The sequence below is a fragment of the Budorcas taxicolor genome, chromosome 11, assembly GCF_023091745.1.
Source record: "Budorcas taxicolor isolate Tak-1 chromosome 11, Takin1.1, whole genome shotgun sequence".
Lineage (NCBI taxonomy): Eukaryota > Metazoa > Chordata > Mammalia > Artiodactyla > Bovidae > Budorcas > Budorcas taxicolor.
Genome location: NC_068920.1, coordinates 158170866 through 158197023, shown reverse-complemented (window position 1 = coordinate 158197023; position 26158 = coordinate 158170866). Strand labels below are relative to the sequence as shown.

The window sequence follows — 26158 nt, the reverse complement described above, 5'->3', positions numbered from 1 at the left end:
TGAGGGGATGAAGCAGGTGGGGGAGGTAGCTACTTCAGTTTGAAAGGTTTCTCTCTCCTGCCTTTGCTCGTTTCATGGAGAAGAACGTCTTTCGTAAACTGCAATCTATCGCGCAGGGTGGAGGGGCCCTGAGGATTGCCCTCTGAGTGGGGCCAGTGGCCGGCCTGCATCAGCTGCTGAGACTAGGGATGTGTCAGGTTGCCCATTCATTCCCAGGGCAGGCCGCTCAGCTTGTCGCCACGTAAGAACACTGGCTGCTCTTAGAGAATTCTGCACGGATAGGGCAGTAGGAGCCCCCAGCCGGTAAGGGCCTGGCCTGGGGAGACTCACTGAGTCATCGCTGGGCTCTTTCCTCTCTCCCAGACCACAGTGAAACCCGGACTGATGGGAGCATTCGGGGACAGGACTCGGGGGTGGACATATCTGGAACAGGGATGCAGCCTGACCTGTGGCCACAGCTGCTTCCTATGCACCTGCCTGCCAAGCTCTGGTCCGAAGCCTGCCTCTGAAGCACAGAAGCCCGGCTGCAGCGTGAAGGAAGCCCCCTTGAATGAGCCCCCTGCGGCAGTGCCTCCAGCTCCACACTTAAAACCTCAGCTGAGTGGCTATATTATGCACCCACAGTCAACTCCTTATTCACTTTATCTTCCATTCAGCTGTCCCAATGTCTGTTTTCTCATCCATCTATCTGTCGGTTCATCCACCCATTCACTGAAGCACTACTCCTATAAAGCATTCACCCATTCATTCAACAATTCGATTACTTGAGCATATCCTTTGTGCCGGGCACAGTGTCTGGTCTAGTCCTTGGTCAGATGCCAGTCCTGGTAGGAAGGGCATGCCTAGCTGGCAGTGTGGGTGACTCTGCCACCTTCTTCCCGAGAGTTGGTCTTTCTTAATAAGGGAGAAGGGAGAGAGCAGAGACGGAAGATTTGCGTGCACATTTGAGCCTGAATGTGAATGTGCGTGTGTGTGTGTTGGAAGATAACAATAAAACCTGACTGCAAGCAAATGCAAGGTGTATACGGACTTTCTCAACACCGTGACCATCTAACCATCTCTAGGGAAGCAGAGCAGGCATGATGGCCCCATTTCACAGAGGCAACAAGTAAGGTTCAGTTTGTCGGAATTCACTTGCCTGGAGGCGCAAGGCGATGCTGCCTCTCCCAGACATTGGCTCACCTCCTCCCTATTGGGAGAATCAGTTAGTCCTGTACGGTCGCAGAGGATTTTGCTAAAACTTCAGTTAAAGGGTTTTCCTGTGGCCCTCCTCCTTTCACTGGGGCTGGTTCCTTTCTGTGTGCCTGTCTGTCTGTCCGTCCACTGGATGGAGCTACTTCTGGACAGGTAATGTCAAACTCTGTTCATCTTCCCCTTCCCCCTCCTCCCAGGCACCAGCATAAACATAGTATAGGTGCTCCCTAAATGTGACTCATTGCCAAGTAACCTGAGGTCAACCGGACTGTTAGGAACTGGGGGGGGGGGGCGGGAGCCGCGGGTGCTCTGCTCTGTCATTACCTAAGCTCAGCACCCCCACCAGCTCTCACCTGCAAACCATCAGTAGCCTAACTGGTCTCTGCTGTAGGCCAGCTTGCCTCTATCTTCTGCCCCTCTCCCCCTTACTTGCTACACTCCAGCGCCAGCAAACCTTTAAATATGTAAATCTGAACTTCTCAGACCTTCCAGGATCCCCACTGCGTTTAGGGTAAAATCACAGATCCTCCCAGTATCCTTCGGGGCCCTGCAGGGGTCAATCTGGGCTCTAACGCCACTTCCCCTTTGCGCTCCAGCCATGCTAGAGTTCTTTCCCTCTCAGAACTCCCTAAGTTCTTTTTTTGCCTGTTGGCTTTGGAGGTGCCCTGCCCTCCTCCTCAGCCCGCCTTCACTTCGCCAGCCCCTCCTCTCCTCCGACGGCTCTCCTTTCCTGGCACTCTCCTCCGCTGGGCATTTTCTCCGGGGACGTCTGCCCATGGCTGAGTCCCTGCCTAGCACACAGTAGGCAGGCTATAAATATCTCTTCAGTGACTGGAGGGAGGACCCTTCAAGGCGCCTTCGTTTCCCTGAGGATGAGGGTAACTGACCCTCCTCTGTCTGGGACTGACAGCTTTAAGTAGCTCTGACAGACACCCATGCAGAGACTCCTCTCGCTCTCTCCGTCAAGGTTGTGTTTCTGCCAGGCTGGTCTGGGGCTGGGCCTGGGTTATAATTTATAAACAGACACAGGGTGCCTCCTGGGTTTCAGTTCTGAGTGTGCACTTCCGCAAGTCCTCTCCAAGTCTTCTGAGGTATCCATATTTCACATCAAGGGTGGGAATCTAGGGTGGGAGTTGGCTTCCTGCTCTGGCTCTGTCACCTGCCAGGAGGGACTAGGGACTTAGCTACCAACCTCCGTTTCTTCATCTGTAAAATGGGGCTGACAACAGTGCCTACTTCCCAGGGTCGTTGTGAGGAGTCAACAGGCTCCTACCTTCAAGGCGCTTAATGCTTGGTACTTAAGGCACTTGTCACAGTTATTATTATCAGATAGAGCATTCCCAGGGAATTAAGACCTGGTTAGCAGGGCTCCCTCTCTATAAAACCTCACCTACAAGTATTACTCATCAGAAGCCTTTTTTCTCAACTTCCGTAAGAAATTCCAAGAAATTCATGGGGTTCGTGTTGAAGTCAGAGATGGCTATTCAGTGATTGTCTGGGGACAGGGCACTGTACTAGGCTCTCAACGCAAAAAGATCAGGAGGACCTACTTCCTGATCCAGTGAGGAACACAGACCAACGGAGACTCTCAGTTGAGTGGTGGCCCATGGAGTGTGGGCAGAGGAGAGGATTTCAGGGGCAGGAGAGAGGCTGCTTTGGTGCCTGGGGAACACTGGGGTACATGAAGAGCGGAAAGGGAAGAATGGCTAGGCGTGAGCTCTGCGGGTCAGGAACTGGGTCTATGTCCCCCTGTAGACTGAGAGCCTTCTCTGCATCGGACCTGGCTGGGCTGGGCTGGGGTAGGCGCATATCAGACCTAGACGGAGCCCCTGCCCTCCTGGACCAGAGTGGCTGTCTAGTGGAAGAAACAATGACCAGACAAGAATGAATAGATTCCACGCCCCTCTCACGCCCTCCTGCTCCCCCACCCCACCCCCACATCCCTGGCAGAGCTGAGATATCCAGAAGCCCGCCAGGAGGTATCCTTGGAATAAGCCCTTGTCCTTGGCTGGGGAGGGCAGTCTCCAGACCCCTAGTGGGGGTGTGGTCTCTGGAGATGGTATCTTCGGCCAGGGGGGCTTGGGACTGCATCTCCCCTCCCTTATCCGGCAGCACAGCCTTTTAAGGGGGTGACCCTCTGACCTCTATACTGTTTCCCCTCACCCTCCAGCTTCAAGCCCCTGGGGCAGGAGCTTAAGGCAGGAGGGCTCCTGAGGGCTCCCGCCTCAGGTTTAATGCAGATATGTTTGTGGGGCGGGGTGGGGGTGGGGTGGTGGCGCAGGATTGAGCCTTCAAAGATTCTGGGGTCCCCTGGGCACTCTTGGGGAGCTCAGTCAAGGTCAGGGGCCTAAGTTAGGTCCATGGGAGTGCAGGGCCGAGATGCGGGTGCCCGGCCGAGGAGGGAGGGGGCGATAGGCAAAGGGTTCAGGCGAGGGAGCAGGCGGGGCACTGGGAGTCTAGGATGCAAGATGGGGGTGGGAGGGCGAGGGGTCCTGCCGGTGCAGGGGGGGGCGGCCCCCGGGGAGGGGCACGCTATGTCTTTAAGAGCTGCCTGAGCGCAGGTTGCAGCTGCCTGGCCAGCCCGAGAGACAGCGGAGATTCATTACCCGCCGACACAATGACCATTGATGGCCCCGTGGCGTTATTCAAATCCAGTACCAATTGCAGCCGAGCCCCTTTCTCCGCGCCAGGCCCGTATTGTTGGAGCGGCCCACTAAAAGCCCGCCCCGGCCCCGAGCCGCCAGAGGCGCCCGCTCGGGCTCAGCCCTGCGCCTCGCCAGCCCGCCGGCTCCCAGCCCGGCTCCCCGGGCGCTGCAGGTGACCCGGCGGCGCATTCCAGCGCTCCCCGCCGTCCCAGCCACCGCCGCCGCTGCCACCGCCGGCGCCCCGGCCGCGACTCAGCCACAGGGAGGGAGAGCGCCCGAGCCGGTGCGTGCGCGGGGCTGGGCGGGGGCGGGAGACCCACCGGTGCAGCAGCCCGGACCCCGGGTTCTGAAACGCGACCCCGCCTCGGGCCCCCCGTTTTCCGGATTCCCAGCGAACCCGGGGAGCCCAGGCTGGGGGCGGGGAGAGGGGAGTCGGGGTTCCCCAGGCCTGACACAGGAGACTCCCCCAACCTGGGGCGGCGCAGAGACCCAGCGCGGGCTACTCTAGGGACCCCGGGCCGCGATCGAAGGAGACTCACGCCGGGGGCGACGGGGATCCCCACGCAGGGTCGGGATCCGCGTGCTTGCTAGTCCACCTTACCGCGGGATGGGCCGCGACCGCCGAGCGTCTGCGAGGTCCGCGCAGCTCCGGAGATCTGGTCCCGTGCTTCACAGGAGCGAAGCGGAACCCCGCAGGAGACCGGGGCCCTGAACTCAGGGGCTTCGCCACTGATTGTCCAAACGCAATTCTTGTACGAGTCTGCGGCCAACCGAGAATTGTGGCTGGACATCTGTGGCTGAGCTCTGGAAGCGACAGGGGCGGGAGCCGCAGGGAACCGAGCTCGGCGCGGGCAAGACCCCTCGGGTGGCGGCTGGCTGGCCCCAGCGCGAGCATCGCGGCCCCGGCTGGGCGCGCAAAGGAGGGACGCCGGTCCCTGTCACCAGCGCCGCCATCCTCCTCTCTTCGTCGTCGTCCTCATCCTCGTCCTCCTCCTCCTCTGCGGGTGACCAGTCCTGGCTGGCGGGGTCCTCCAGCCGACAGCGTCGTTTCCCCCTTTTTCAAATTTCGGCCGGGAACGAAGCTGGCATGCCACGGCGGGGCCCAATTGTGGTCCGGAGAGCTCGTCCTCGGCCGGAGCCGCAGGAAGTCGGGGGTGAAAGGAGATGCCGGCGGACTGCGCTTGCTAACTCGTTTTGAATTGATTCTAACCTAGCCTCCCCTGCCAATACCCCCAAAACAAGCCTAAATCGACCCCTAAATCTCCAATAAACCGACCCCTCCCGCCAGCTCCTCCAGACCGACCGATGGGCTGAGCTTCCTCCAGCTGCTGCTGGAGTCGGAGAAGCGTCCAGAACGATGCGCTCCAGCCGGGCAATCGCCTCGGCTTGGGAAACAGAACTTGGAAAACGAATCCTTTTCATTAAAGACAAATCTTCTGAGATAGTGGGGTTTATTTGTTTATTTCCTCAAAAGTGGGTTCAGGAGTTGCCTTGGCAGGGGGGGGCAGCTGGGTGGTGTTGGGTCTGAGCACGGGTCATCCATCCCTGACCCTTAACGTGCTCAAGCTAGAAAATGACCTCAAATGCTGTGGAGTGTGGCCCTGGCAAGTTTCAGGGCACCTCTCCTTGAGTGGAGAACCTGCTTTTCCCAGCAGTATGTCTTCCTGCCCTACTCCTCAGCAGTGATGCACTAACTGGGGTACTGGGGAGGAAGGGCTAGCCCGTTTCTGCCCTTCCTCTCCCCAGTGCAAGCAGGAAAGGAATCCTCTCACCCAGTTTCCAGGACTTGGAATGCTGTGGGGGGTGGGGTAGGGAGTGGATAATGGGGGCACCGCAAAGCGCAGCGGGGCTGAGTCCTCCCTTCCAGGTTACAAGAAGTTGGACAGGCTGATCCTTAAAGTGAAGCTGTCCCTTGCCCTGCTGCCTAACATGGAGACCTTGACCTCAGCACCTAGAATGGCTGGTCACACAGCCTCTCTCTTGACAGGCACCTGCACCCATGCTGGCCTTCCCTTGCACCCATAACCTCAACATGGCTACCCCCCCACCCACACACACACCCAGAGGGCCTTCTCCCACCTGCAGCAGCGCTGGAGAGAAGCTCACCAGCCAGGGGTCATCTGTCCCCAAGGCCTTGAGAAGGAGCACAGCCCCCAGCACGGCTAGGACAACTGTTCGGCACTTCTGTCTCACTGCAGAGTGAGGGCAGTTCCACCTTAAATTATTAACATTTAATGAAGAGCAATGTTTGGGGCGGGATGATGTTAATGCCCTATTTTTTTTTTTGAGGTCTCCCTCCAGCAAACAAAGCTTTTTCTCCAGGTCATGGGAAGTGGGGCTCAGCAGTCTTAACTATGCTTCCTCCGTTCTGTTCCATTCCGAGGCTGCTGGCTGCGGCTTGTGGGACAAAGCCTGGCCTCGGACAGACGGGTACGGAAGTGTCCTGGGACCCAGACTGGTCAGCACAGACTGGCCCTGCCACCCCTTCTCCAGATGGCCCAACCATATCATCCCTTCTCAGTGTCTGCATAGTCTGGGTTTCAACTCCTGCTCTTTTTTGGGTGAAGGGCAGTTCTGAAAGCCCTGGGGTGAAGACAGGGAGGGTGGGACCAGAGAAGGGACTGCCAGCTGGGGGAACGTGGGGTCCCACTGGTTTCGGTTTCTAAGGATGAAGTTCCAGGCAAGGCCAGTAAACAACTTAGTCTTTTATTTGCCCAAGGCCAGCTGTTGCAGGCACTGAGGCCCCAAGACTTCCAGAAGGAATGAGGGTGGGGGGAGTCACCCTGCCTCCCAGGTGCTGCCTGCCCCATCCTGCTTCCTGCAGGAGATGGGAGAGTAGATAAAGTGTGCCCTTGCACCATCAAGTATCTCAATTTTGTGTGTGTGTCAGTCGCTCAGTCGTATCCGACTCTTGCGACCCCATGGACTGTAGACCACCAGGCTCCTCTGTCCAAGGGATTCTCCAGGCAAGAGTACTGGAGAGGGTTGCCATTTCCTTCTCCAGGGGATCTTCCCGACCCAGGGATCGAACCCACATTTCCTGCATTGCAGGTGGATTCTTTACTGTCTGAGCCACGAGGGAAGTCCCCTCAGTTTTCAGATATTATAAAAATTCCATTGTCGTTAGGGAGGAAACTGAGGCACACTGATCCCCCACCCCAGGCCTCTATTTGCCAGTCCAAGGTCTAGCGTACACCCTCCTGCTCTCCACCCCCAGTGGAATGAGCTGTACATAGGCAGCCTTTTGCCTTGTGTCAGGGGGAGGGTCTCAGGAGCCCATCTGGTGTTGGGGGAGGCTAGCCAGGGTCAAGGGCTGTGGGTGGGGGAGCAGGAGCAGGTTGGAGGAGCAGCTGCTGTGTGTGTGCGTAGGAGGCGGTCGGCGCTGAATAGGGGACCCCAGCTGGGGTTCCATAATGATATCAATGGGGGACAGGCAAAGCCCTCTGCTGTCCAGATGGGGAAACTGAGGCGAAGGCTCCTCCTGTCTTTGAGAGGGGAGGGGCCTGCCATCAGCTAGTGAGGTTCATTCCTCTTCCCCAGGAAGGCACTGCAGCCCAGGAGCGGCAGTGCCTTGTCAGCGGTCACTCAGGGAGACACAGGAGGGACAGCAGCTGGGTCACCTGGCCGCACAGACCCCCTCCACTCCAGCCACGCGGAGGGGGACCCTCCCCCACCTCAACTGCTGGGAGGAGGAGTGCCCGGCTTGGGCGCCTGCCTTCCCCTGCTCACGTGCCCGAGAAAGGCTCATTTTTAGCACCTGGCCTCTTTTCCCTGCCTGGAGGGAGCTCAACGGACAGAGTAGGGAAGAAAGCAGCCAAGGGGGACAGGAAGATCTGGAAGTAGGGCCCCAGGGGATTGTCTGATTCTTCTGCTCTCCCGACCCCAAGGGGGCCCAGGCATGGGGAGGGGCCCTTAGCCGCCATGCAGCGTGGAGATGAAGAGGACGCTGTCTTGGTCCTGAAGCTGGTAGTCCAGCTCACCCTGGTCCAGGAGAGAAAGAAGAAGACCGTCAAGGGCACTTTTCCAGTTTCTCCCCGGGGTGTTGAGAGGGGAAGTGGGGCACAGGGGCTAGCTGCATTGAGAGGGGAAGACAGAATCTACCAGAAAGAAGTGGGTACCCTATCCACTAACTAGCAAACCTCCAGGATGGAGGGCAGCTTGCCACTTCCCCAGCAACCCATGCCTTCCTCACTCAGGGTGGGAGGCTTGAGGAGCCGCCGTCTGGACGCCAGGTTTGGACAGAGGGTGACCCCGCCACTCTGGGCCTGATGAGAGGTCCAAGGCTTTCCTACCACAGTGGTGGGTTGGGGAGGGGTCGAGGGAGGGCTGCTCCCCCAGGTACTGACCAGCAGTTCCCAGTCGGCATCGTTAACCAGCACCAGAATCCCTGGCCGCCTGTGGGAAAGACGGTGGTGAGTAGCAGGGTGTGAATGGCAGGAGCTGGCGAGAGCAGGGGCAGAAGCTTAGATGTTTGGGCTGCAGAGTCTATGGGGTGGAGGGGCGCCTTTGCTCTAGGGGGTTCCGTCAGAGAACATCCAGGGAGAGGAGGTGACAGGCAAGTCTGAGGGCCAGATGGAACACACGTGCAACTCCATTGCCACCTCCCAGATCTGGGGCATTGTTTCCCTGAGCATCAGTTTCTTCATCCGAAAATAGGGTAAATCATAAGTGTCTTCCTCACAAGCTCCCCGGGGAGGATGAAGTGGGATGTCAAGTAGGAGCTGCCAGGGAACCACTGGCAGCAGCCTATCCTTCCAGGGGTCTAACCTCACTGTCCCTGGCCTCCCTCATGTGCGTCTTGGGGAGGAGGCCATCTTGGCTGCTTTGAATCAGGGAAGTCTGCCAGTGGCCCCTGAGCCCGACAGCCTGAGAGCTGCCCTGCCTGGAGTAGGGCAGGGTAGGCCGACATCTGGACAAGCACCTTACTTAACCTGGCTCCTGCTGGCAAGGACCCAAAGAGCACTGCTGTCCTTGGGGGTGGCCGCCACAGCTGCTGGACCACGACCTGGGCTCCAGGCCGGATGGCAGCCTGAGCCCCCAGGGCCTGCTGTTGAACCTCTGCTTCCAGGCAGAGGAACAAGTGCCACAGGTGCCCTGCCCACTTCTGTGACGTATGAGAATAGCCTTGTTGTAGGGGTAAAGTGACTTCTTGGCATACGGAACCTGGATCCTTTCCCAGGAGGCTGAGCTGGGCCTGAGACAGACACAGCAGCTTTGGGCCAGGCAAGGGGTGTCCTCAAGTGAGCACAAACATGCACGTGTGTGCACATGCGTGCAGTGACCCCCTGTAACCTGAGACCTGCATTGTACAGCCCGGTATCTATGAGGCACACTTCAATTTAAATTCCATCCAAGTGAAACTGAACACTTGGTTCCTCAGTCACACTACCAACATTTCGAGGTTTCAATATCCTCAACGCCTAGCAGCTACCACACTGGATAGCACAAAGAGAGAATATGTCCATCACTGGGAGGGCGCTGTCTGTCCCAGGCTGTCAAAGGAAGAGAGAGACCTTGGGGAGCATCTTTTCTCAGTGCTGCCTGTGCAGAGAGAACAGTTGAGCCCAGAGAAGGGAAGTCATTTGAGCAAGGTTCTTTGGCAAGTTTGTGGCATCCAGAAGGCAGGATCTAAGTTTTTTTGTGGTGTTTTTTTTTGGTAAATTTACCAATCTCCTGACATGGACTTTTGGGGAAAAAACAAAAAAAACAAAAAACCTAAGAGTCCAATGTAGTAACAAGAAAACTGAAACAAACTTCTACAGAGTTGGGCAGCAGCAACCCTTCTTTGGAGGGCAAAGAAGAGGATCCGAGGGGAAAGGGCCTGGAGGAGGCGGAGTCTGAAGCAAGGCCAGGGCTTCAGGCCTCCTTCCCTCAGCCCGCCCTCCTTGGGGAAGGGGAGAAAGGGACTCACACGCTGTCTCCTTGGATGAACAGCTCTGGGCGCTCTTTTAGCAAATTCTTCTTGATCCAGACAAGGAGGCTGCGGATGTCCCCTGCAGAGGAAGGCACAGAACAAAACTAACGTCAAATTCAATGCTTCTGGCCCTGAGGGCCCTGCCCGGAGCAGGAGGATGTGCACTTGGGGCTCAGAGGGCCTCTTTTAGACCTGGCTGTCATGGCGCCTGGACTTGTGGTTTCCAAGGTGACGAAATGGACTTAGAGAGACCAGAGAGGTCTTCTCGGAGGCAGTGGCACCTGGCCTTGCTGAAAGCTGGAAGAAGAGGTAACGGGGACTCAAGGTGGACAGTGGGCGGAACAGTCACGTCCGAAAGGGCAGACACAGACCTCCACTCACAAGGCCTAAGAGATGGTCGGACACTGCCAGGGGCAGGCTTCTCAGAGAGCCCCTCCATCTCTATCTCCCCAGCCAGTCCCAGATGGGGAGCATTAGGCTTTGCTCTTGGAAAGTCTGCATAATTTCCCTTTGTGAGGGAAGAAAAACAATTGCTGAGCCGATAACATCAGTTAATTTCCTCTGGCAGAAGGAGAGAAGGATCCTTCACCAGCCAGAGATGCTGACAAATCACGGTCCCTCCACTCCCCTCTGCAGAGCCCTCCAGGCCAGGGCAGCTGCCACGAGGAAGCGAGAAGCCGAGGGTCGACAGGGCCTCTCCCGCTCGGCTGGACACTGAGACCTGCCTCTGTGTGGTTCTGGGGCAGCCACCAAGCTCTGCACCTCATCTGGAGGCTAGAGGCCACATGTCCCCAGGGCCACCTCTCCTTTTCTGGGGTCAGGTCCCAGGCCACGCACACTATCACCCCCTCGAAGACTATGGCTCTCAATGATCCACTCCTCAAGCAGAACATCCCCGAGGCTGCAGGACTTTTCTCTCCCTGAGAGGACAGCTAGTCTCTGGGAAGCCAGCAGGGGGCTGGAGGTTAGCCATTCCCCTCCTGAGTCAAAGTCTCAGAGGGGGCTGCTCTCCTGGGCCTGTGCCAAGACAAAGCTCAGGGGCTAAGCTGGAGAAGGGCCCACACACTGCCTTGGTTTCCCTGGCTGGAGGCAGACTCCTAGCATGCAGGCCAGGAAAAGGCTGCGGGTCAGGAAGGGGCCCAGCGCGTGTCACCCATAGCACCAGCCTTGGGCAGGGTTTTAAGGCACTCTTATGGGCCTGCCTGCCACCCCCTCAGGAGGCAGGCAGGCTACACCCTGGACGGCCTGGCTCACTCTGCTCTGTGCCAGCTCCCCTGGACCGTCTGCCAGCAGAGCACAGGGCCATGGGCAGTGGCCACAGGCTGAGACTGTGCCTTTCCATTTTAATTCCTGCTTTTAAGCAAAGCTGACGGGAGCCCGCAGGGTCCCTGGAGCGGGCGGGGGGGCGGGGTGGGGGGGGTGGGGGCGTGTTGCCTCCAAGTAGCTGCAGTCCATTTCAACTCCTGGCTGGGTTCCTCCCCAAGGCCTGGGCTTCAGAGGTTTCCCTGTGGCCTCCATCTTGGCACTGTCTGGTGGGCCGCCAGCCCATACATCTTGTGGCCGCTCGATAGAGCCGCCGGGGTCTGACACATCCATCAGCCAGCCCCCGCGGGCGGGGCTCTGACTGTGTGCGTGGCACTCGGAGGGCCTGGGCAGGGCCTGGCCTGAGGGCCACCAGCTGCACCTCCACAGCCCCCGCTGGCCTGTTCCGAACCAGGACTCCCTGGGTCACCGCTCCGGCTCCCTCTAAGGAAGGCTGTGCTCTGCTCTCGTAGGCTGGGGCGGCGGGGAGGACTAATGGTCATGTCGGGGTCATCCCAGAGCGTCATGGCGTCCCCGAGGGCTGGGCCGGGGGGCGTCTGCTGCGGGTGCTGGCTCATTTATCATGATGCTCCTCTTTGCTGAGGTCATTCCCTCCCTCCTCTGCACCCCCCAGGCCTGCTCACATTCTTGATAGCCTGTTACCATGGTGAGGCCACCGCATCACCACCCGTATTGTTTCCCCATGCCTGGATTTGGGGGTGGGGAGAGGTGGAACTCCCGACTCCCTTGCAGGCTGCAAGGGCCACTTGGCCTGGCCTGAAACACACCCCCAGGGACATCTTGCTAGGCTTGCTGAGGCCCAGACAATATGCAAATAGCCTCCAAGCCAGATGGTCAGCTTCCAAAGGCGCCCAGGGGAGGAGGAAGGGTTAAGCAGAGTCAGGGGCTGGTGGTGGCTTGGGGATGGCTCCGGGAACCTCACTGTCACCTTCCCTCTCTGCGTCCTCCTGCCTTCCGTGGCTTCCCATGGTGGCTGCCCTCCGGCGATCTCAGGAAATCGCTCGGGAGACAAATATTTACTGAGCAGCTACTATGTGCCAGGTGCCACAGAGATGGCGGAGAACAAGCGGACACAGAGCCTGATCGCGTGGAGCCACAGGCCTGCAGGGGAGGTGGACGGTACTTCGTTAGTCGTGACAAATGTGCTCTCCTGAGGGTGTTCACATTGAAGCGGAGGCCCCAAGGATGAGTCGGGTGGGATGGGGGGAGCAAGCTGGGCAGAAGGAAGAACATATGGGAAGACCTGAGGCAGGCTGAAATTGGCAGGTTCAAGGTGATAGAACTGAGAAGGCCGGAAGGTCAGCACGAGATGCAGCCAGGGAGGCAGCCTTGGCTGGACTGTGCAGGGCATGCGGGGGCCTTGAAAAGAGGCTGCTGGGGAAGAGGGCCCCCTCCTCAGGAGCCTGAGCCCTAGCACACAGCACAGAACCTCGCACACAAGATGCCCTGGACACGTTTACTGAGCATATGGGTCTGAGTTCGACTGCATCATTTCCTAGTGAAACGACCTTGGGTGAGGAACTCTCTTCAGCTTCCTTCTTTGTAAAATGGGAATGGTAAAAATGCCTCTGGGGGTGTTGTGAGGCTCAAATAAGATGATCCATGGAAAGCTCTTGGCACTGTGCTTGGCATAGCGATGCTGTAACAACTCCGTCAGTCAGAGGAAGAACCCTTCAGTTTCTCTTGTTGCCCCTTTGAGACGTTTAGACTCCTCAGAGGCTCCCTGGACAGCTCCAGTGGAAGGACTCATACGCTGAGGCCATGTGGCACCAGGACAGGGAGACGAGCACCCAACCCCGTCGGGTTTCCCGTGCAGGAGGCCTCGGGACCTGGCCTGCCCACTGCGGGAAGAGCAAGCTCTTGTGGCGGAGTGCTTATGAGTCTGGGTTCTGGAGCTGGAAGGCCCTGGGGTGTGTGCTAGATGGCCCTGGGTAGAAGTCACTTCGCCTAAGTCTCAGCGCCATCCTTGGACAAGGGAGGGATATAATAACCTTGCTCTTGATGCCAGCGGCAGGCCTAGCATGGTGTCAGACAAGACGAACCTCCCTGTTCCTGCAGTGATTCAGGATTCCTTATCCTGGGGGCTGCCAGACCCTTCCCCTAGAGGCCACTGGGTAAGGGCACTGTGCACACCCCTTAGACCTACAGAGGCTCCCACCAGAATCCCATGCCCCAGTGGATTTGTCCTTGTCTGGGGACAACGACCACCCACTGTGGCGCCCCCCACTCCCAGTGGTGTCAATCTAACTTCCGGTCTCATCTGATGTCGCACAGCTGACCCTCATCCAACCTCTTCTTGCAGGCTTCCAAGGGGAGATTTTCTCCCAGCCTGAAATCTGGCTTCTGGTCCCTCCCACCCACAGAGCCTAGCTGGGCCTGGGGACCACCACGCCAACGATGCAGACTCTGGAGAGCCGGTCCCCTACACCTTCTCTCCTCGTTAAGCGGCTCTGGTCCCCACCAAGTCCACCAGGCTCCAGGACAGGAGTCCTCTGGGAGTCCACCCCAGGCCTCAGCTGAAAGGGGAGAAGAAAGAGCTGGGATGGGGGGAGAAGAGAAAAGAGGGTAGAGGGAACATCAGAGGGTCCATTTACAAGTGAATGGAGGTAAGAATGGAGCAGTTTGTGGGCTAAACTGGCCTCAGAAGGAGGTTTACAGATGTGCGAGGGGACGCTCCTCATTGTTTAATTAAGCAGAAAGTGGATCTTTTCAAAAGCAATTTTGCACAGGGACTGGGAGGGGTGAGGGGGAGAGGAGGGTGGTGGGGAGGAGATCAGCAAACAGGCCCCAGAACGGAGAAAGGAACAGCTGGCCCCAGAGAGGCTGTGAAATGCATGCTAAGCAGTTTAAAGCGCCTGGGAGCTCCCAAGCCACCCCTGCCTCCCGCGCCAGCCTCCCTTTAATACAAAGGCAGGGCTGAGGAGCAGGGAAAGGTGAGGCAGTCTCTTCCTGGGACCAGGGCAGGTAAGGCCCAGGCCAGGACCATCAAGGTTCGGGATTTGCTCCAGGCCCCTGACCAACCCTGGTCTGCGAGCCTTGAGTTGAAAGGATCCTTGATGCATTAAAAACCAGCTCCCAGTGGCCAGGCCCAAAAGCCGGTGGGTGCCTCCCAAACTCAGCCACTCAAAGCCTCTTCCGTGGAGGTGGCTGTTAAGAATCCTCAGCTCCCTGCACAGGCAGCCGCTCACTGGATCAATGCACCTTGCTTCCCAGAACCATGTGCTTAGATCTGGAAGCAACGTTTCCAAACTGCAGGTGTCAAACTGATAACTGACTCGTGCGCGCTTGCACTCGGTCATGTCCGACTCTGTGACCCCGTGGACAGCAGCCCGCCAGGCTCCTCTGTCCATGGGATTTCCCGGTAAGAATACTGGAGTGGGGTGCCATTTCCTTCTCCAGGGGATCTTCCCAAGCCAGGGACTGAACCCACGTCTCCTGCACTGGCGAGCAGATTTTTCATCAATGAGCCACCTGGGAAGCCCAATAATGAGCTCAAGACAGACTAAATCGAGTCCAGCCTCCCGCTTTACAGGTGGCATAAGAGGCCTGCAGAAATAACTGATTTGCCAGCGCATGCTGCCAGGGTGCCTCTCTTGCCATCTCACCCTCTTTGGCCTTTCCCAGTCTCTCATTCCAAGTTGGCTGGGTTGGAAGCTCTCCACTGGCCCAGGACCCAGGGCCTTGGAGTCCCCTTGTTTGTGAGACTTGTCACAATCCATAATCTTATGGCCACTGTTTTCTCTGCTGGAGTCTCCAAGACCTGCTTGGCCAAGTGGCAGCCCCTGGGCTGGGAAGGCTGCCAGACGGCAGATCTGGGCATTGGCTTGGGAGGAGTGAGGCTCTCCCCGTGGCACCAGGCCCCTGCCCTCCTGTTGGGCTCTGTGTGCCAGGGTGAGGCCTGGCAGCTGCCAACCAGCTCTGCCGCTGTGATGTGACCCATGCCTCTAGGCACAGCAGGGCACAAGTGGGAGCCAGAGGTAGAGACCCATGGCCAAGGGCCCAGAACTAAGCACATGGGCCACTTCCGCCAGCCTCCCCTGCTTCCTTTTATTTCATCCCAGAGAGAGGAGGAGAGCCCCCTACCTGCCCCCAAGGCAGTAGATGAGGGATTCAAAATCTGAGTCTTAGGGACTTCCCTCATGGTCCGCTGGTTTAAGACTCCAGGTTTCCAATGGAGGGGGCTTGGGTTTGATCCTTGGTTGAGGAACTAGGATTCCACATGCCATGCAGTATGGCCAAAAGATAAAAATAAAAACAAACCTAGGTCTTAGCCAGCTTCCCTGCTTGAGTAACTCTGGACAGGTCACTCTTTCTCTGTGAAGTTTGGTTTCCTTGTCGATAGATAATATCTACTGGGGTCATTATGAAAACTGAGATCAGTAGGTGTTGGAGGCATGCAAGTGTGAAAACTTGAGAATATCCCGCAGGTCTGAGATGTGATGTGATTCGCGGAAGCTCTTGGGATAAATGGTAATGGGACAGTGGCACCCTGCAGGATGGGGTGACCCTGGCATTGGCTTCAACCCCAGCTCTGCCAATGACGTAAGCGCACGGTCGAGGGTAAGACCTTGGACATCTCTGAGTTTGGATTTCCACTGTTTTTTTGGGGGGCGGGGAGGGTTACACTTTTTAAAGTGGAAGTAATGATAGTTACCACCTACGAATCTGTGACAATTACTTGTACCACCCACTGGGGTTTTGCCTACCCTGTCAAACTCAGCCTGTGCCCGAGGACACTGGCCTTCCCTTGGGTCCTTGACCACCACAAGGCCTTCTGCCTGGGGGCTTCACAAGTGCAGTCCTCTCTCCTTGCAATGGGCCCCACGCACCTCTGCTCTCCCTCCAATTTGTTAGGTTGCCTTCCATCCGTTCCTCAGGGCTTTCGCCTCAAAGTCGTCTCTCTCTCTCTCTTTTTTAGTGCCGTGCAGCATGCCGGATCTCAGTTCCTGGACCAGGGACTGAACCTGGGCCATGGCACTGAACGTTCGGATTCCTAACCACTAGGGCACCAGGGAATCCCCTCAAAGACACTCCTCTAAAGAGGCCTTCCCTTGCCACCCTGTTGTCTCATTCAAAGCACCCTTTTGTTCTGGTGCCAGTGAGGACCACTCGTGCTGTTATACATCCGTGCGTTTACTTCTTCACTGCCTGGCTCCATGTCCCTTACTCTGTTAGCTCCAATAGGGCAAGAACCGTTATCAGTTTTGCTTAAGATCAAATTGGTACAAAGGAAAACATGTGTGTGTGTGTGTGTGTGTGTGTGCACGTGTGTGTGTGTGAGAGAGAGAGTGCGTGCACGAGATCAGTTGTGCCCAACTCTTTGCAAACCCCTGGACTGTCCAGGCTCCTCTGTCTACAGAATTTTCCAGGCAAGAATACTGGAGTAGGTTGTCATTTCCTACTCCAGGGTATCCCCGACCCAGGGATCAAACCCACATATCTTGCATCTCCTGCACTGGCGGGCAGATTCTTTACCACTGCGCCACCCGGGAAGCCTGGCACAAAGGAAAACACGTGTGCATATTCAAAAAGATGGGTGCCGACCACAGGAAAGAATAAAGTACTTTCTTCTACAACTGGCACTTGGTGAGCGTTCGGTCAATGAATGAATGAAAAGGACTGGAATTATTAAACTTGGGCACCTTCATGCGGAGCAAAAGCAGGGGGAAACAAACCCTAACTTGTGATGTTTTAATAACGTCCTGGCTAAGTCTTTAAGGCTGCATCTTTGAGAGGCTTCTGACAGCCCCTTGTTTCCTCCCAAGGCTGCAGAGCAATCTGTCAAACTAAGAAACCATCACCTATAGCATCTTGGATCTTCCTCCACCAGGGACACAATCCCACAGTCCTGACGTTTAACCTCAGCCTCATGCACACAGCCAGCTCCAGGGGGCAGCGCCCTGTACCCTGGCCTCTGAATGTGGCACAGAGACCTGCCCTACGCCACTGCCCTTCAACCCCAAGGGAGGGTCAGAGACAGTCTTGGTAGTAGGTGAATCTGGGCAATAACTGATACCTGGCAGATGCATGTCCCTTTCCAGAAGAATCCTGTCAAACCTCACTTGACTTTCTCTACTGCCCACTTCCAAGGAACCTCATTCCCCTGGCTCCCCATACAACGGACTTCCTCTTCTTCCCAGAAGTATCTCAGCCCAAGGTGAGATGGGCTCCCACTCCTGAATGTTCTGCTCTTGCTAAGATCCACTGCTAGGGCTGCAAAGCTCCTCCACAGTGGCAGTGTCCAGCCCCTGCCTCTAGGCTACGCTGCTATTTACCCAGCTGGACCTCTGGAAATCCTCCTCCCCACTTCCCCAGTCTGAAGGCAGGGTCCGTCTCCCAGTGCCTGGTACATAGTCTGCGGCATGGGAGGTGCTCAGGGTGTGTTTGCTAAAGAAGGACGAACAGGTATTTGAATGAACCTCCCCCCTCCAACCTCCTTGGCTGGACACTTTTCTTCTCATTGAAATTCATTAAGTCCATCTGCATTGTTCCATTCTTGACAAAGATTATCTCCTTTGTGAAGACATCCCTCTGTGGCCATCCAGTGATGGCAGAGATGCCTGGTACAGCTGGCTGACACCTTTTAGCAACCCTGAGAGATAGGGATTACCATCTCCCCCTTTCACAGATAAGAATGCGGAAGCTCAGAAAGGTGAGGTGACCGGCCTAAGGTGCTAAGGGGATTCAAACTCAAGTCTGAATACAGAACCTGTGCTTGGAAGGACGCAGCGATGCCATCTCCTCCCTACAAAGCTGGCTGACACTGGAGAGGATGGAGGAGACAACCGTGATCTCTCTCCCTTCCTCCCCATGGCCCGGAAAATCCTACCCACTCTCACTTGACCAGGCTGAGTGACCCTGTGGAGCAGCTGCTGCTCAATGGCGCTCAGAGAGCCTGTACTCACAGGGTTCCTCCTGTCCAGGCAAGGTGACCTGATGCTTCTTCACACCGTCGAACAGGAGCTCCGCACCACCTCTGCAAAGGAGGGCCAGAGAAAGAGCCTCAGAGACCGAAAACTGAGGAGGCTGGCACCAGATGCCCAAGAGAGTCAGAGACCAAGGTTCGGGAACACCTTGGGTATCAGCCATCAATTCTCAAATGTGGCTTCTTGATGTGGTAAAGCAGGACAGAAATAATGTTTATTAACATTTAAGTACCCAAATTTTCAGACTCTGGCTTTGACTCCTCTGAATCAAGAGGTAGCTTAGCATATGGGGGCAGAGCACAGGCCCTGAGGTGGAGACCAGGCCCCACCCGGGCCTGACTGGTGAGACCCTAGGCACGGGACGGCATCTTCTCAAGCCTCAAGCTTTCTGTCTGCAAAAATGTTGAGGAGCTACCCCAAGGCACACTGGAGACCCAGGCATAAAGGCTTCCTAGGGCCAGGTGACACTTTGAAATTCCCCTGCCTGTGCCTTGTCCCCACCCCTGCTGCCGGCCTGGTGGGCAAACCAAAGTACTAGAAAGTGGGAGACCCCCACTGGACTTAGCAGTAAGCTTGCCCTTTACAAGAACATTCGTCGTCTCATTTCACCTTCATGGAATCCCGGGGAAGGAAGGAGGGAGGCAGATATTATTAACTCCGACCAACAGAGAAGCAAGTTGGAGCCAGTAGAAGTTAAGTGACTTGTCCAAGGCCAGATAGGCAGTAGCTGAACTAGTATTTGAATTCTAATTGGTTTCTGGCAGAAACAACTAAGGCTGCCCAGGTCAGGAAGCCCCTTGAGGGCAGAATCTGGCTCACTTCTGGGTCCCAACACCTGGCTAAGGGAAGCCTGGGCCAGCAGAGAGGCTCCGCCAAGTGCAGATGCCAGAACTCATGGGGCGGACACTTGGGCTCTCAGCGCCACGCTGCTCCTCCCCGAGTCTCGTCGCAGACCTCACGTGGCTCTTGACTGGGAAGCCTCAACAGCCTTGGGACGGGTGCGATGACTCCCACCCCACCACCCCTCCCCAGAGCTGGAGAACAGAGGTGTCCTGAGACGGCCCACTGGGAGGCAAAGGCAAGGCACGCATTGTCATGGGGGAAACATGGGGGCGACTGTCATCCAAACAAGGTCACGCTTTGTTGATGCAGAAATGTGGAGGGGGAGAGGAGGCCCATCTGTGGCCGCGCGCAGCATCATTTCAGCTGCAAGCCCATACAGAGCTTCCATTTATCCCCTTCCAAGAGCCCCACTCTCTCTTGGGTAGGGGCTGGCACATGCAGCAGCTGGGGTGGGGGAGGGCGACAAGAAAGGGGCGACAGGAGTTGGGGGGTCAGAGGAGTGGGAACTGGAAGCGCTGGCACCCAAGCAAACAACCCAGATTGGCCAAACCTGGTGGTGCCAGGCGCAGAGGCCAGCGCTGTTTTCCCTTCACAGGCGGATAAAGAACCAGTCTGGCTCAGCGACTGACCTGTCACTGCTGGGTTTACCAGCGCCTGAGGGAACGGTTGGCATTTTTGTGGTGAGAACATCTGGAGGGTAGGAAGGTGCACTCCCAGCCTCTGAAGTGATTCAGGGAGGCAAGAAGGGGCCCAACTTGGTCCCAGAAGAAAACCAAAGTCAAACTCTCGTAGGTCCTACAGGATTTGCAACTCAAACGCAATTAAGGCATCACAACCCAAGATACCTTGTCTTTCCTCCACTCCCCAGCTCTTGGTGGGAGGTGTCTGTTGGTACCAGTGACTGGTACAGACACCCTTCAAATGGTCTTCACTTTTTCAAGTTTACCTTCATCTTTTTATCTGATATATTTTACTTTTGTTCATTTCCCCTCTACCTGCGGGGATGCAAGTTCTGCCTAAAACAGGGCCTGGTACACAGCAGACACTCAAGAAATATTTGCTGAAATGAGTGAACATGCCCATTTCCCCACTTCTTCTCTGACCCTAGTGGCATTCCCTTCTTTTGCCAATACCTCCTGGACTCAAGGAGAAGGAAAAGGGAAAAGGAGGTGGGGCTCTCCTGTCCGGGCTGCAGTGACACAACACACATCTGCACTACCTGCACTGCATCCCCTGTGGCTGGAGAAGCTGCTCTGGCAGGACGAGGCTGGCAGACCCGGTCAGTGACAGGCGGGAGAAGGCAAAGGGCAGCCTTCCAGAGTGTCTACGAGAACTGGTGGGGCTGCGGGGACACAGCTGCTCACGGGAAAGAGGCAAAGTCCCAACTTTTGGAATCTTCAAGGATCAGGGTGGCACTTGGGGACAAAAGGGAGAGCCTGATGGGCAAACTGGTTTCTCTGCAAACATACCTAAGTTCAGAGTAAAGGGTGAAGGAAGTAGGCTAAGAGACACAGAAAATGAAAGAAAGGCCAAGGGGAGAAACAGGCACTGACAGAGACAAAGAGAGAAGGACTCTAGGTTTAGCCTACATATTGGGCATTCCTGCTTCCCAAGAAGCTGCAGTTCTCATGAGACCCTGTAGCAGTGGGTAGTGGGAACACTGTCTTGCCTTGCTGGTATTCACTATTGCTCTTGGGGTAAGGGAGACCGAGATGGTGGAGCCAGAAAACAGGAACTCCAGCAAGTCTGTAAGCCTCGGAGGGCAAGGACCACGTCTTCCTTGTATGACTTCCCCACTGCTGCCAGCACAGGACCTGGCACAGAAGACATTTCTGAAGACAAATGCCACGTCTGACTCAGTGAACATGAAAGGTAAATCGGCTGTGGGTGGTGGTGGTGGTTTAGTCGCTAAGTCGTGTCCTACAGTTTTCGACCCCATAGACCATAGCCTGCCAGGCTCCTCTGTCCATGGGATTTCCCAGGCAAGAAATACTGGAGTGGGTTGCCATTTCCTTCTCCAAGGGATCTTCCTGATGCAGGGATCGAAACTTCGCAGGCGGATTCTCTACCACTGAGCCACCTGGGAAGCCCAAGCCAAGCTGACTGTAGATAAGCCTCAGCACTGGTAATCTGTAGTTTCTCTGTCTTCAGCTCTGCTGAGGCCTGTCAAAACAGCAGGGACCTTCTGGAACCTGCAGGCTATGGGGGACATAGCTGGGCAAAGGGTCAATAAAGCAAAATAATCAGGTGGCCAGACTAGCATAGTTCTAACTGGATCCATGGTGCCAGACAATATCATCAATTAAAAGGCAGTTAACATTCATGAGACTAGCCCCTCGTAAGGGACAGCAACGCTGAACACTGGAGGGCATGGACAAAGTTCTATTTATCTTTGTATCCTCTGTGCCTGGCTCGCGGCCTGGCACATGGTAAGCACTCAATAAATGACTGGTGAATGGACTATGCAATGAAGGGAATCCATGAAAGAAACTGGGGGTATCCAATAGAAGGAAAGGCATTTACAGGCAGAGGTTTCCGATTCCCATCCCAGACTCTCCCTTTCACATAAGCCTTGGCTTGTTTATCTTCACACACACAGACAAATCTAGTCCCAGCTTTTCCACCTGAGTCTAGAAATTATACCGTCTATCTCTTAAGATCTGTTTCTCTGCCTTCTCTCTAAGCTTTGCACTTTTTTTTTTCCAGCTCTGAAATCACATGAAAAACAGTCTGTCTGTAAGAGGTAGAAGAGAATGCCTTGAGGAGATTTCCTCCCTGGTTTGTGTTTCTTTGGTAATTAGCACGTGTGGCCCCATCCTGCACTTTTTATCTTGAGCATACTGTAGTGGCAGAGAGGTAAAAGAATCTACCTGCCAATGCAGGAGACCCAAGAGTCAGGTTCGATCCCTGGGTCAGGAAGATCGCCTTGAGAAGGACATGGCAACCCAGTCCAGTATTCTTGCCTGGAAAATCCCATGGACAGACGAGCCTGGCGGGCTGCAGTCTATGTGGTCCCAAAGGGTCGGACATGATTGAGTGACTAAGTTACAGGCACATGTACACGCACTAACCCTGTTCTGTCAGGGTTAGTCTCCACTATTGTGCTACCTAGCCCCATGTCCCCACCTGACTTAAGACCTGCAGAAGGCACTCAGTAAGTTTACTAAATGTACCGGAAAGGGTTCAGGTTTGTTTAACACCCTCAAATCTTCGGAAAGGTTGGTCCGTCTCGGTCCTAGAAGCTCAGATGCCAGACACACGGGCCTGCTCCAAAATGGAGCTGGCAAACAAGGCCGGGAGGCCTGCTAACCAGTCACACCTTTTGAGTCCCGTAGGGCGCAGGGCATGGAGGAGTGCCAGAAGCATACCCCCAACTCCCGGGTATGCGCATCTATTCCCGGACATACGGCCTCGTCGCCCAGGGAGACCGAACCTCAAGCTCTCCTAGGCGGGTGGCGTAGCTCAGGGAAGTTGCCGGGGCGATTCGGTGGTGACAGGCCCCAAGGCAGAGGGAGGGGAGTTCTGGGCCCGACGACTTCAATCCATCCCCACGGCGCCCCAGCTCTGTGACTCACCCGAACTCCACCTCCACTGACAAGGGCGCTGCCATGTTGAGGAAGCCAAGCTCACAGGAAAGTCCCCTCAACTTCCGGCTCTACTGGCCCCCCCCCCAGTTTCCGGTTGCCGCGGACGGAAGAGGCGGGGCCGGGGAAACTCCTCCTCAGCTATTGGATCAAGGTTTGGAGCAGGAAGTTGAGGCCGGAGGACCGTGGGCCCTGTTAAGGGGGCGTTTTGGTTGGTCGTCTTGTTTCTTTTCGGGACGGCGCTCAAACAGCTAGGGCCGGAAGCGACTGACATCAGCTGCAACTCGGCGGAGGAGAGACCTGGCGTCTTTGCACTGTGACCGTGAGCCACGTTACGGTTTATCTTGCATTAGTTACCAGATTACCTTCTGTCAGCACACTGCTTGGACGAACCCGTCCACTTGTCTTGAATTATCAGTGGCATCCAAATATTTACTTCCAGCCCAGAAAGCTCTCTCTTGAGCCATCGACTCGCAATCCAACCCCCCTCTCGCCGTCGATTTAGATTTCATTCATTCAGCAGATGTTTGTTGCACGTCCTCCGTGTACCTGGCATTTTGATCGGTGCTAAGAGATGCCGATGGTGAATCGGATAGGCAAGGTTCCTGTCTTTAGGGCACTCACAGTCTCGTGGGGGAAACCAATCAATAAACATAGGAGTCATGCTGCTAAGTGTAAAATCTCAAACTGAAAAATGATCTGGCATCATAAGAACTTCAGAAACAAAATGGGCTGCACTGGACTTGGGCTGAGCTCTAAAGCCTGAGTCGAGCTAAGTACGTGGATATGAGGAGAGAAAAGCCGCTGGGAGCATTCCAGCGATAACGGAAAGTGCAAAGACTCTGGGTAGGAGGACATGCTGGAGCATCAAGAGAAGGTAGAAATTGGGGAGCAGAAGGCCTGATAAGACATGAGGCTAGATATGTAGGCAGGGGCCAAATCATGACTTGTAAGCCAGGTAAGAATTTCAGTCTCTTATCCTAAGAGCAGAGGTAGGCCTTGGAAGGATTTGGCGGGGGTGGGTAGGGCGGGGGGTGGGTGGGGTGGGGGGGTGACATTATTAGAACTCTGTTTTAAAATATCCTTCCTGGGACTTTCGTGGCAGTCCAGTGGTTAAGATTCTGTGCTACCACTGCAGGGGGCACAGGTTTCATCCTTGTTCAGAGAATAAAAATCCCCCATACTACGTGGGGTAGCCTAAATAAATAAGTAAAATATTCTTCCTGGCTGCAGTGAGAACTGGAAGGAATTGGGAAGGAGATAGGGAGACTACTGGAACCTGTTACAAAAGCTCAGGGCAGCTAAACCACACTTCCAAAATTGAACTCATCGTTAGTAGCTTAAGGTAGTGTACCCTGGTGGTTAAGGGTGGATGTAAGGATGTGGTCACCACTAAGGGCTCAGAGTTCAACTGCCAGCTTTACATCCATGTCCCACCACTTCCCATGTGCATCTTTGGTTAAGTCCTTTAACATCTGTGCCTCAGTTTCCTCCTCTGTGCAAATTAAGATAATAGCAGCCCCATAGGGTTGTCATCAGTACTAAATGAGTTCTTGGCACAGTGCCTCGTTTCCTAAAATAGGCTCCCCTGTGTTCCGCATCTCAAGGATACCACTGCTATCCACGGAAACACCTAAGCAAGAAACCTTGGACATTGTTTTAAATTCTCTCCCATATCCAGACAGTTAGCACGTTTGGGTTCGTCTCCATGCTAAGCTGATTTTGCAGCCACGTGTTCTAACACCACCATCACCTCTCACCTGCTTCCCTGGCCTGCCTGCCTCCCACCTCCCTGCCTCTGACCTGACTTTCTTATATAGTTCAACTCCACAGGCAGCTGCGAGTGCCTTCAGTGTATCAGGCACTGTTCCAAGGCACTGGCAAAATGAGGAAAGCATCAGAAGAGGAAAACCCTGTGGCCAGTGGGAAGAACCCACCTTCACTGTGCTGTGTGGAACTCAAGTTTCAGCAGTCTGTAAAGAAGGCTTTGGGACCAAACGATCTCTTAAAGGCCCTTTAAGTAAAAATGTTCTAGGGAATTCACTGATGGTCCAGTGGTTAGGACTCAGTACTTTGCTGCCAAGGGCCTGGGGTTCAGTTCCTGGTTGGAGAACTAAGGTCATACAAATATATATGTATAGTAAGTGTTAGTAGCTCAGTTGTGTCTCAGTTGTGACCCCATGGAATGTGGCCCACCAGGCTCCTCTGTCCATGGAATTCTCCAGGCAAGAATGCTGGAGTGGGTTGCCATTTCCTCCTCCAGGGTATCTTCCCTACCCAGGGATTGAACCCTGGTCTCCTACATTGCAGGCAGATTCTTTACCACTGAGCCACCTCACACACATACACACATTTATATATTCTAAGATATTTTCACTGGCTCCTCCAAGGGCTGAGGTCCAGAAACCTTGCCTGATTCACGTTAGAGCCTTAGCTCATAGTAAGGAGCTTTATACATTGTAGGGGTTTGGTAAGTGCTTGCTGAATTAATGAAGGAATAAGAGAACACATATCAATTCCCTTCTCAGTCATTCACTGGCTTCTCTTTCCCAACAAGGTAAAGACCTCTGATTTGAGGCCACCTTTAGTTAGGCCACGTAGAGTTGAATATTCTCTAACTCTGCAGACGGCTGCCTGCTGAGCTGGCATGGGAGAGCTAAGGAGCTTTTGAAAAGCTTCATTCATTTGACAGACATTCATTGAGCACCTATTAAGTGCCAGGCCCAGGGCTGGTGCTGGGAACACAAGGGCAGACTTTAAAAAAAAAACAAAGGGGTCCCTGCTTTCCTGGGGCTGATATTTTGGAAAAGACACATGTGAAAATAGACCACACAGTGCAATCAGTTGTTATGAAGGGGGAACATGGGGACCTGTGGGAGATGAAAAGATCCAGTCAGGCAAGGTTTCCCAAAGGAAGTCACATCTAAGCCCGAGTCCCGGGAAATTATGAGAGGTGGAGGTGGCAAGAGAGGACAGGTAGGGAGGCCAGAGGTGTTCCTTCTTCCCAAAGAAGTGGAAGCCCTTCCCACATCACTTCTAGGTAAGTCAGCCCACTCTGAATGCCTGGCTCTCACACTTAGTGCTTCCTCCAACTCCAGCCTACCTAACTCAGCCTCCTGTTGTGTGCACTCTTTGGGACCCCAGAGACCCCTGCCAGGCTCCTCTATCCATGGGGTTTCCTAGGCAAGAATACTGGAGTGGGTTGCCATTTCCTCCTTCAGGGGATCTTCTCGACCCAGAGATTGAACCCCCATCTCTTGGGTCTCCTAAATTGGTAGGGGGACTCTTCACCACCTGGGAGGTAAATTCTTGTGCCCCCTGGGAAGCCCTCAGCCTCCTGTGCTCAGTCACCTCAGGCCTGGCCGACGCTTTCTGACCCTGTGGACTAGCCTGCCAGGCTCCTCTGTCCATGGGATTTTACTGGAGTGAGGTGCCATTTCCTTCTCCAGGGAATTTTCCCAACCCAGGGCTCGAACCGGCATCTCCTGCTTTGTAGGCAGATTCTTTACCGCTGAGCTACTGGGGAAGCCTCAACCTCCTGAAGAGAAGTGAAGTGAAAGTCGCTCAGTCGTGTCTTTGCAACCCCATGGACTGTAGCCCACCAGGCCCCTCCTCTGTCCATGGGGACTCTCCAGGTAAGAATACTGGAGAATTCTTCTACAGAGGGTCTTCCCGACCCAGGAATCGAACCGGGGTCTCCTGCACTGCAGGCGGATTCTTCACCACCTG

At 55.3% G+C, this 26158-nt stretch overlaps 1 protein-coding gene across 1 annotated transcript; it reads right to left on the bottom strand.

The window, feature by feature from the left end:
* Positions 1–5291: 5291 nt before the first annotated feature.
* Positions 5292–22532, bottom strand: URM1 (ubiquitin related modifier 1). The gene is made up of 5 exons (XM_052648336.1): positions 22421–22532; positions 17982–18052; positions 9751–9832; positions 8186–8234; positions 5292–7820 (listed from the first exon to the last, which is right to left on the bottom strand). The coding sequence occupies exons 1-5, from the start codon at positions 22453–22455 to the stop codon at positions 7752–7754; spliced, it is 306 nt and encodes a 101-aa protein (XP_052504296.1). The 5' UTR covers positions 22456–22532; the 3' UTR covers positions 5292–7751.
* Positions 22533–26158: the final 3626 nt, after the last annotated feature.

Bases quoted from the DNA above. Each gene is read 5' to 3' on its own strand.
- URM1 (XM_052648336.1), bottom strand. From the start codon at position 22,455: ATGGCAGCGCCCTTGTCAGTGGAGGTGGAGTTCGG. The intron at 9,833-17,981 runs GTGAGTACAGGC...CTTCCTCTGCAG, and splicing joins GCCTGGACAGGAGGAACCCT to GGGACATCCGCAGCCTCCTT. The intron at 7,821-8,185 runs GTCAGTACCTGG...CTCCTGGACCAG, and splicing joins ATGCCGACTGGGAACTGCTG to GGTGAGCTGGACTACCAGCT.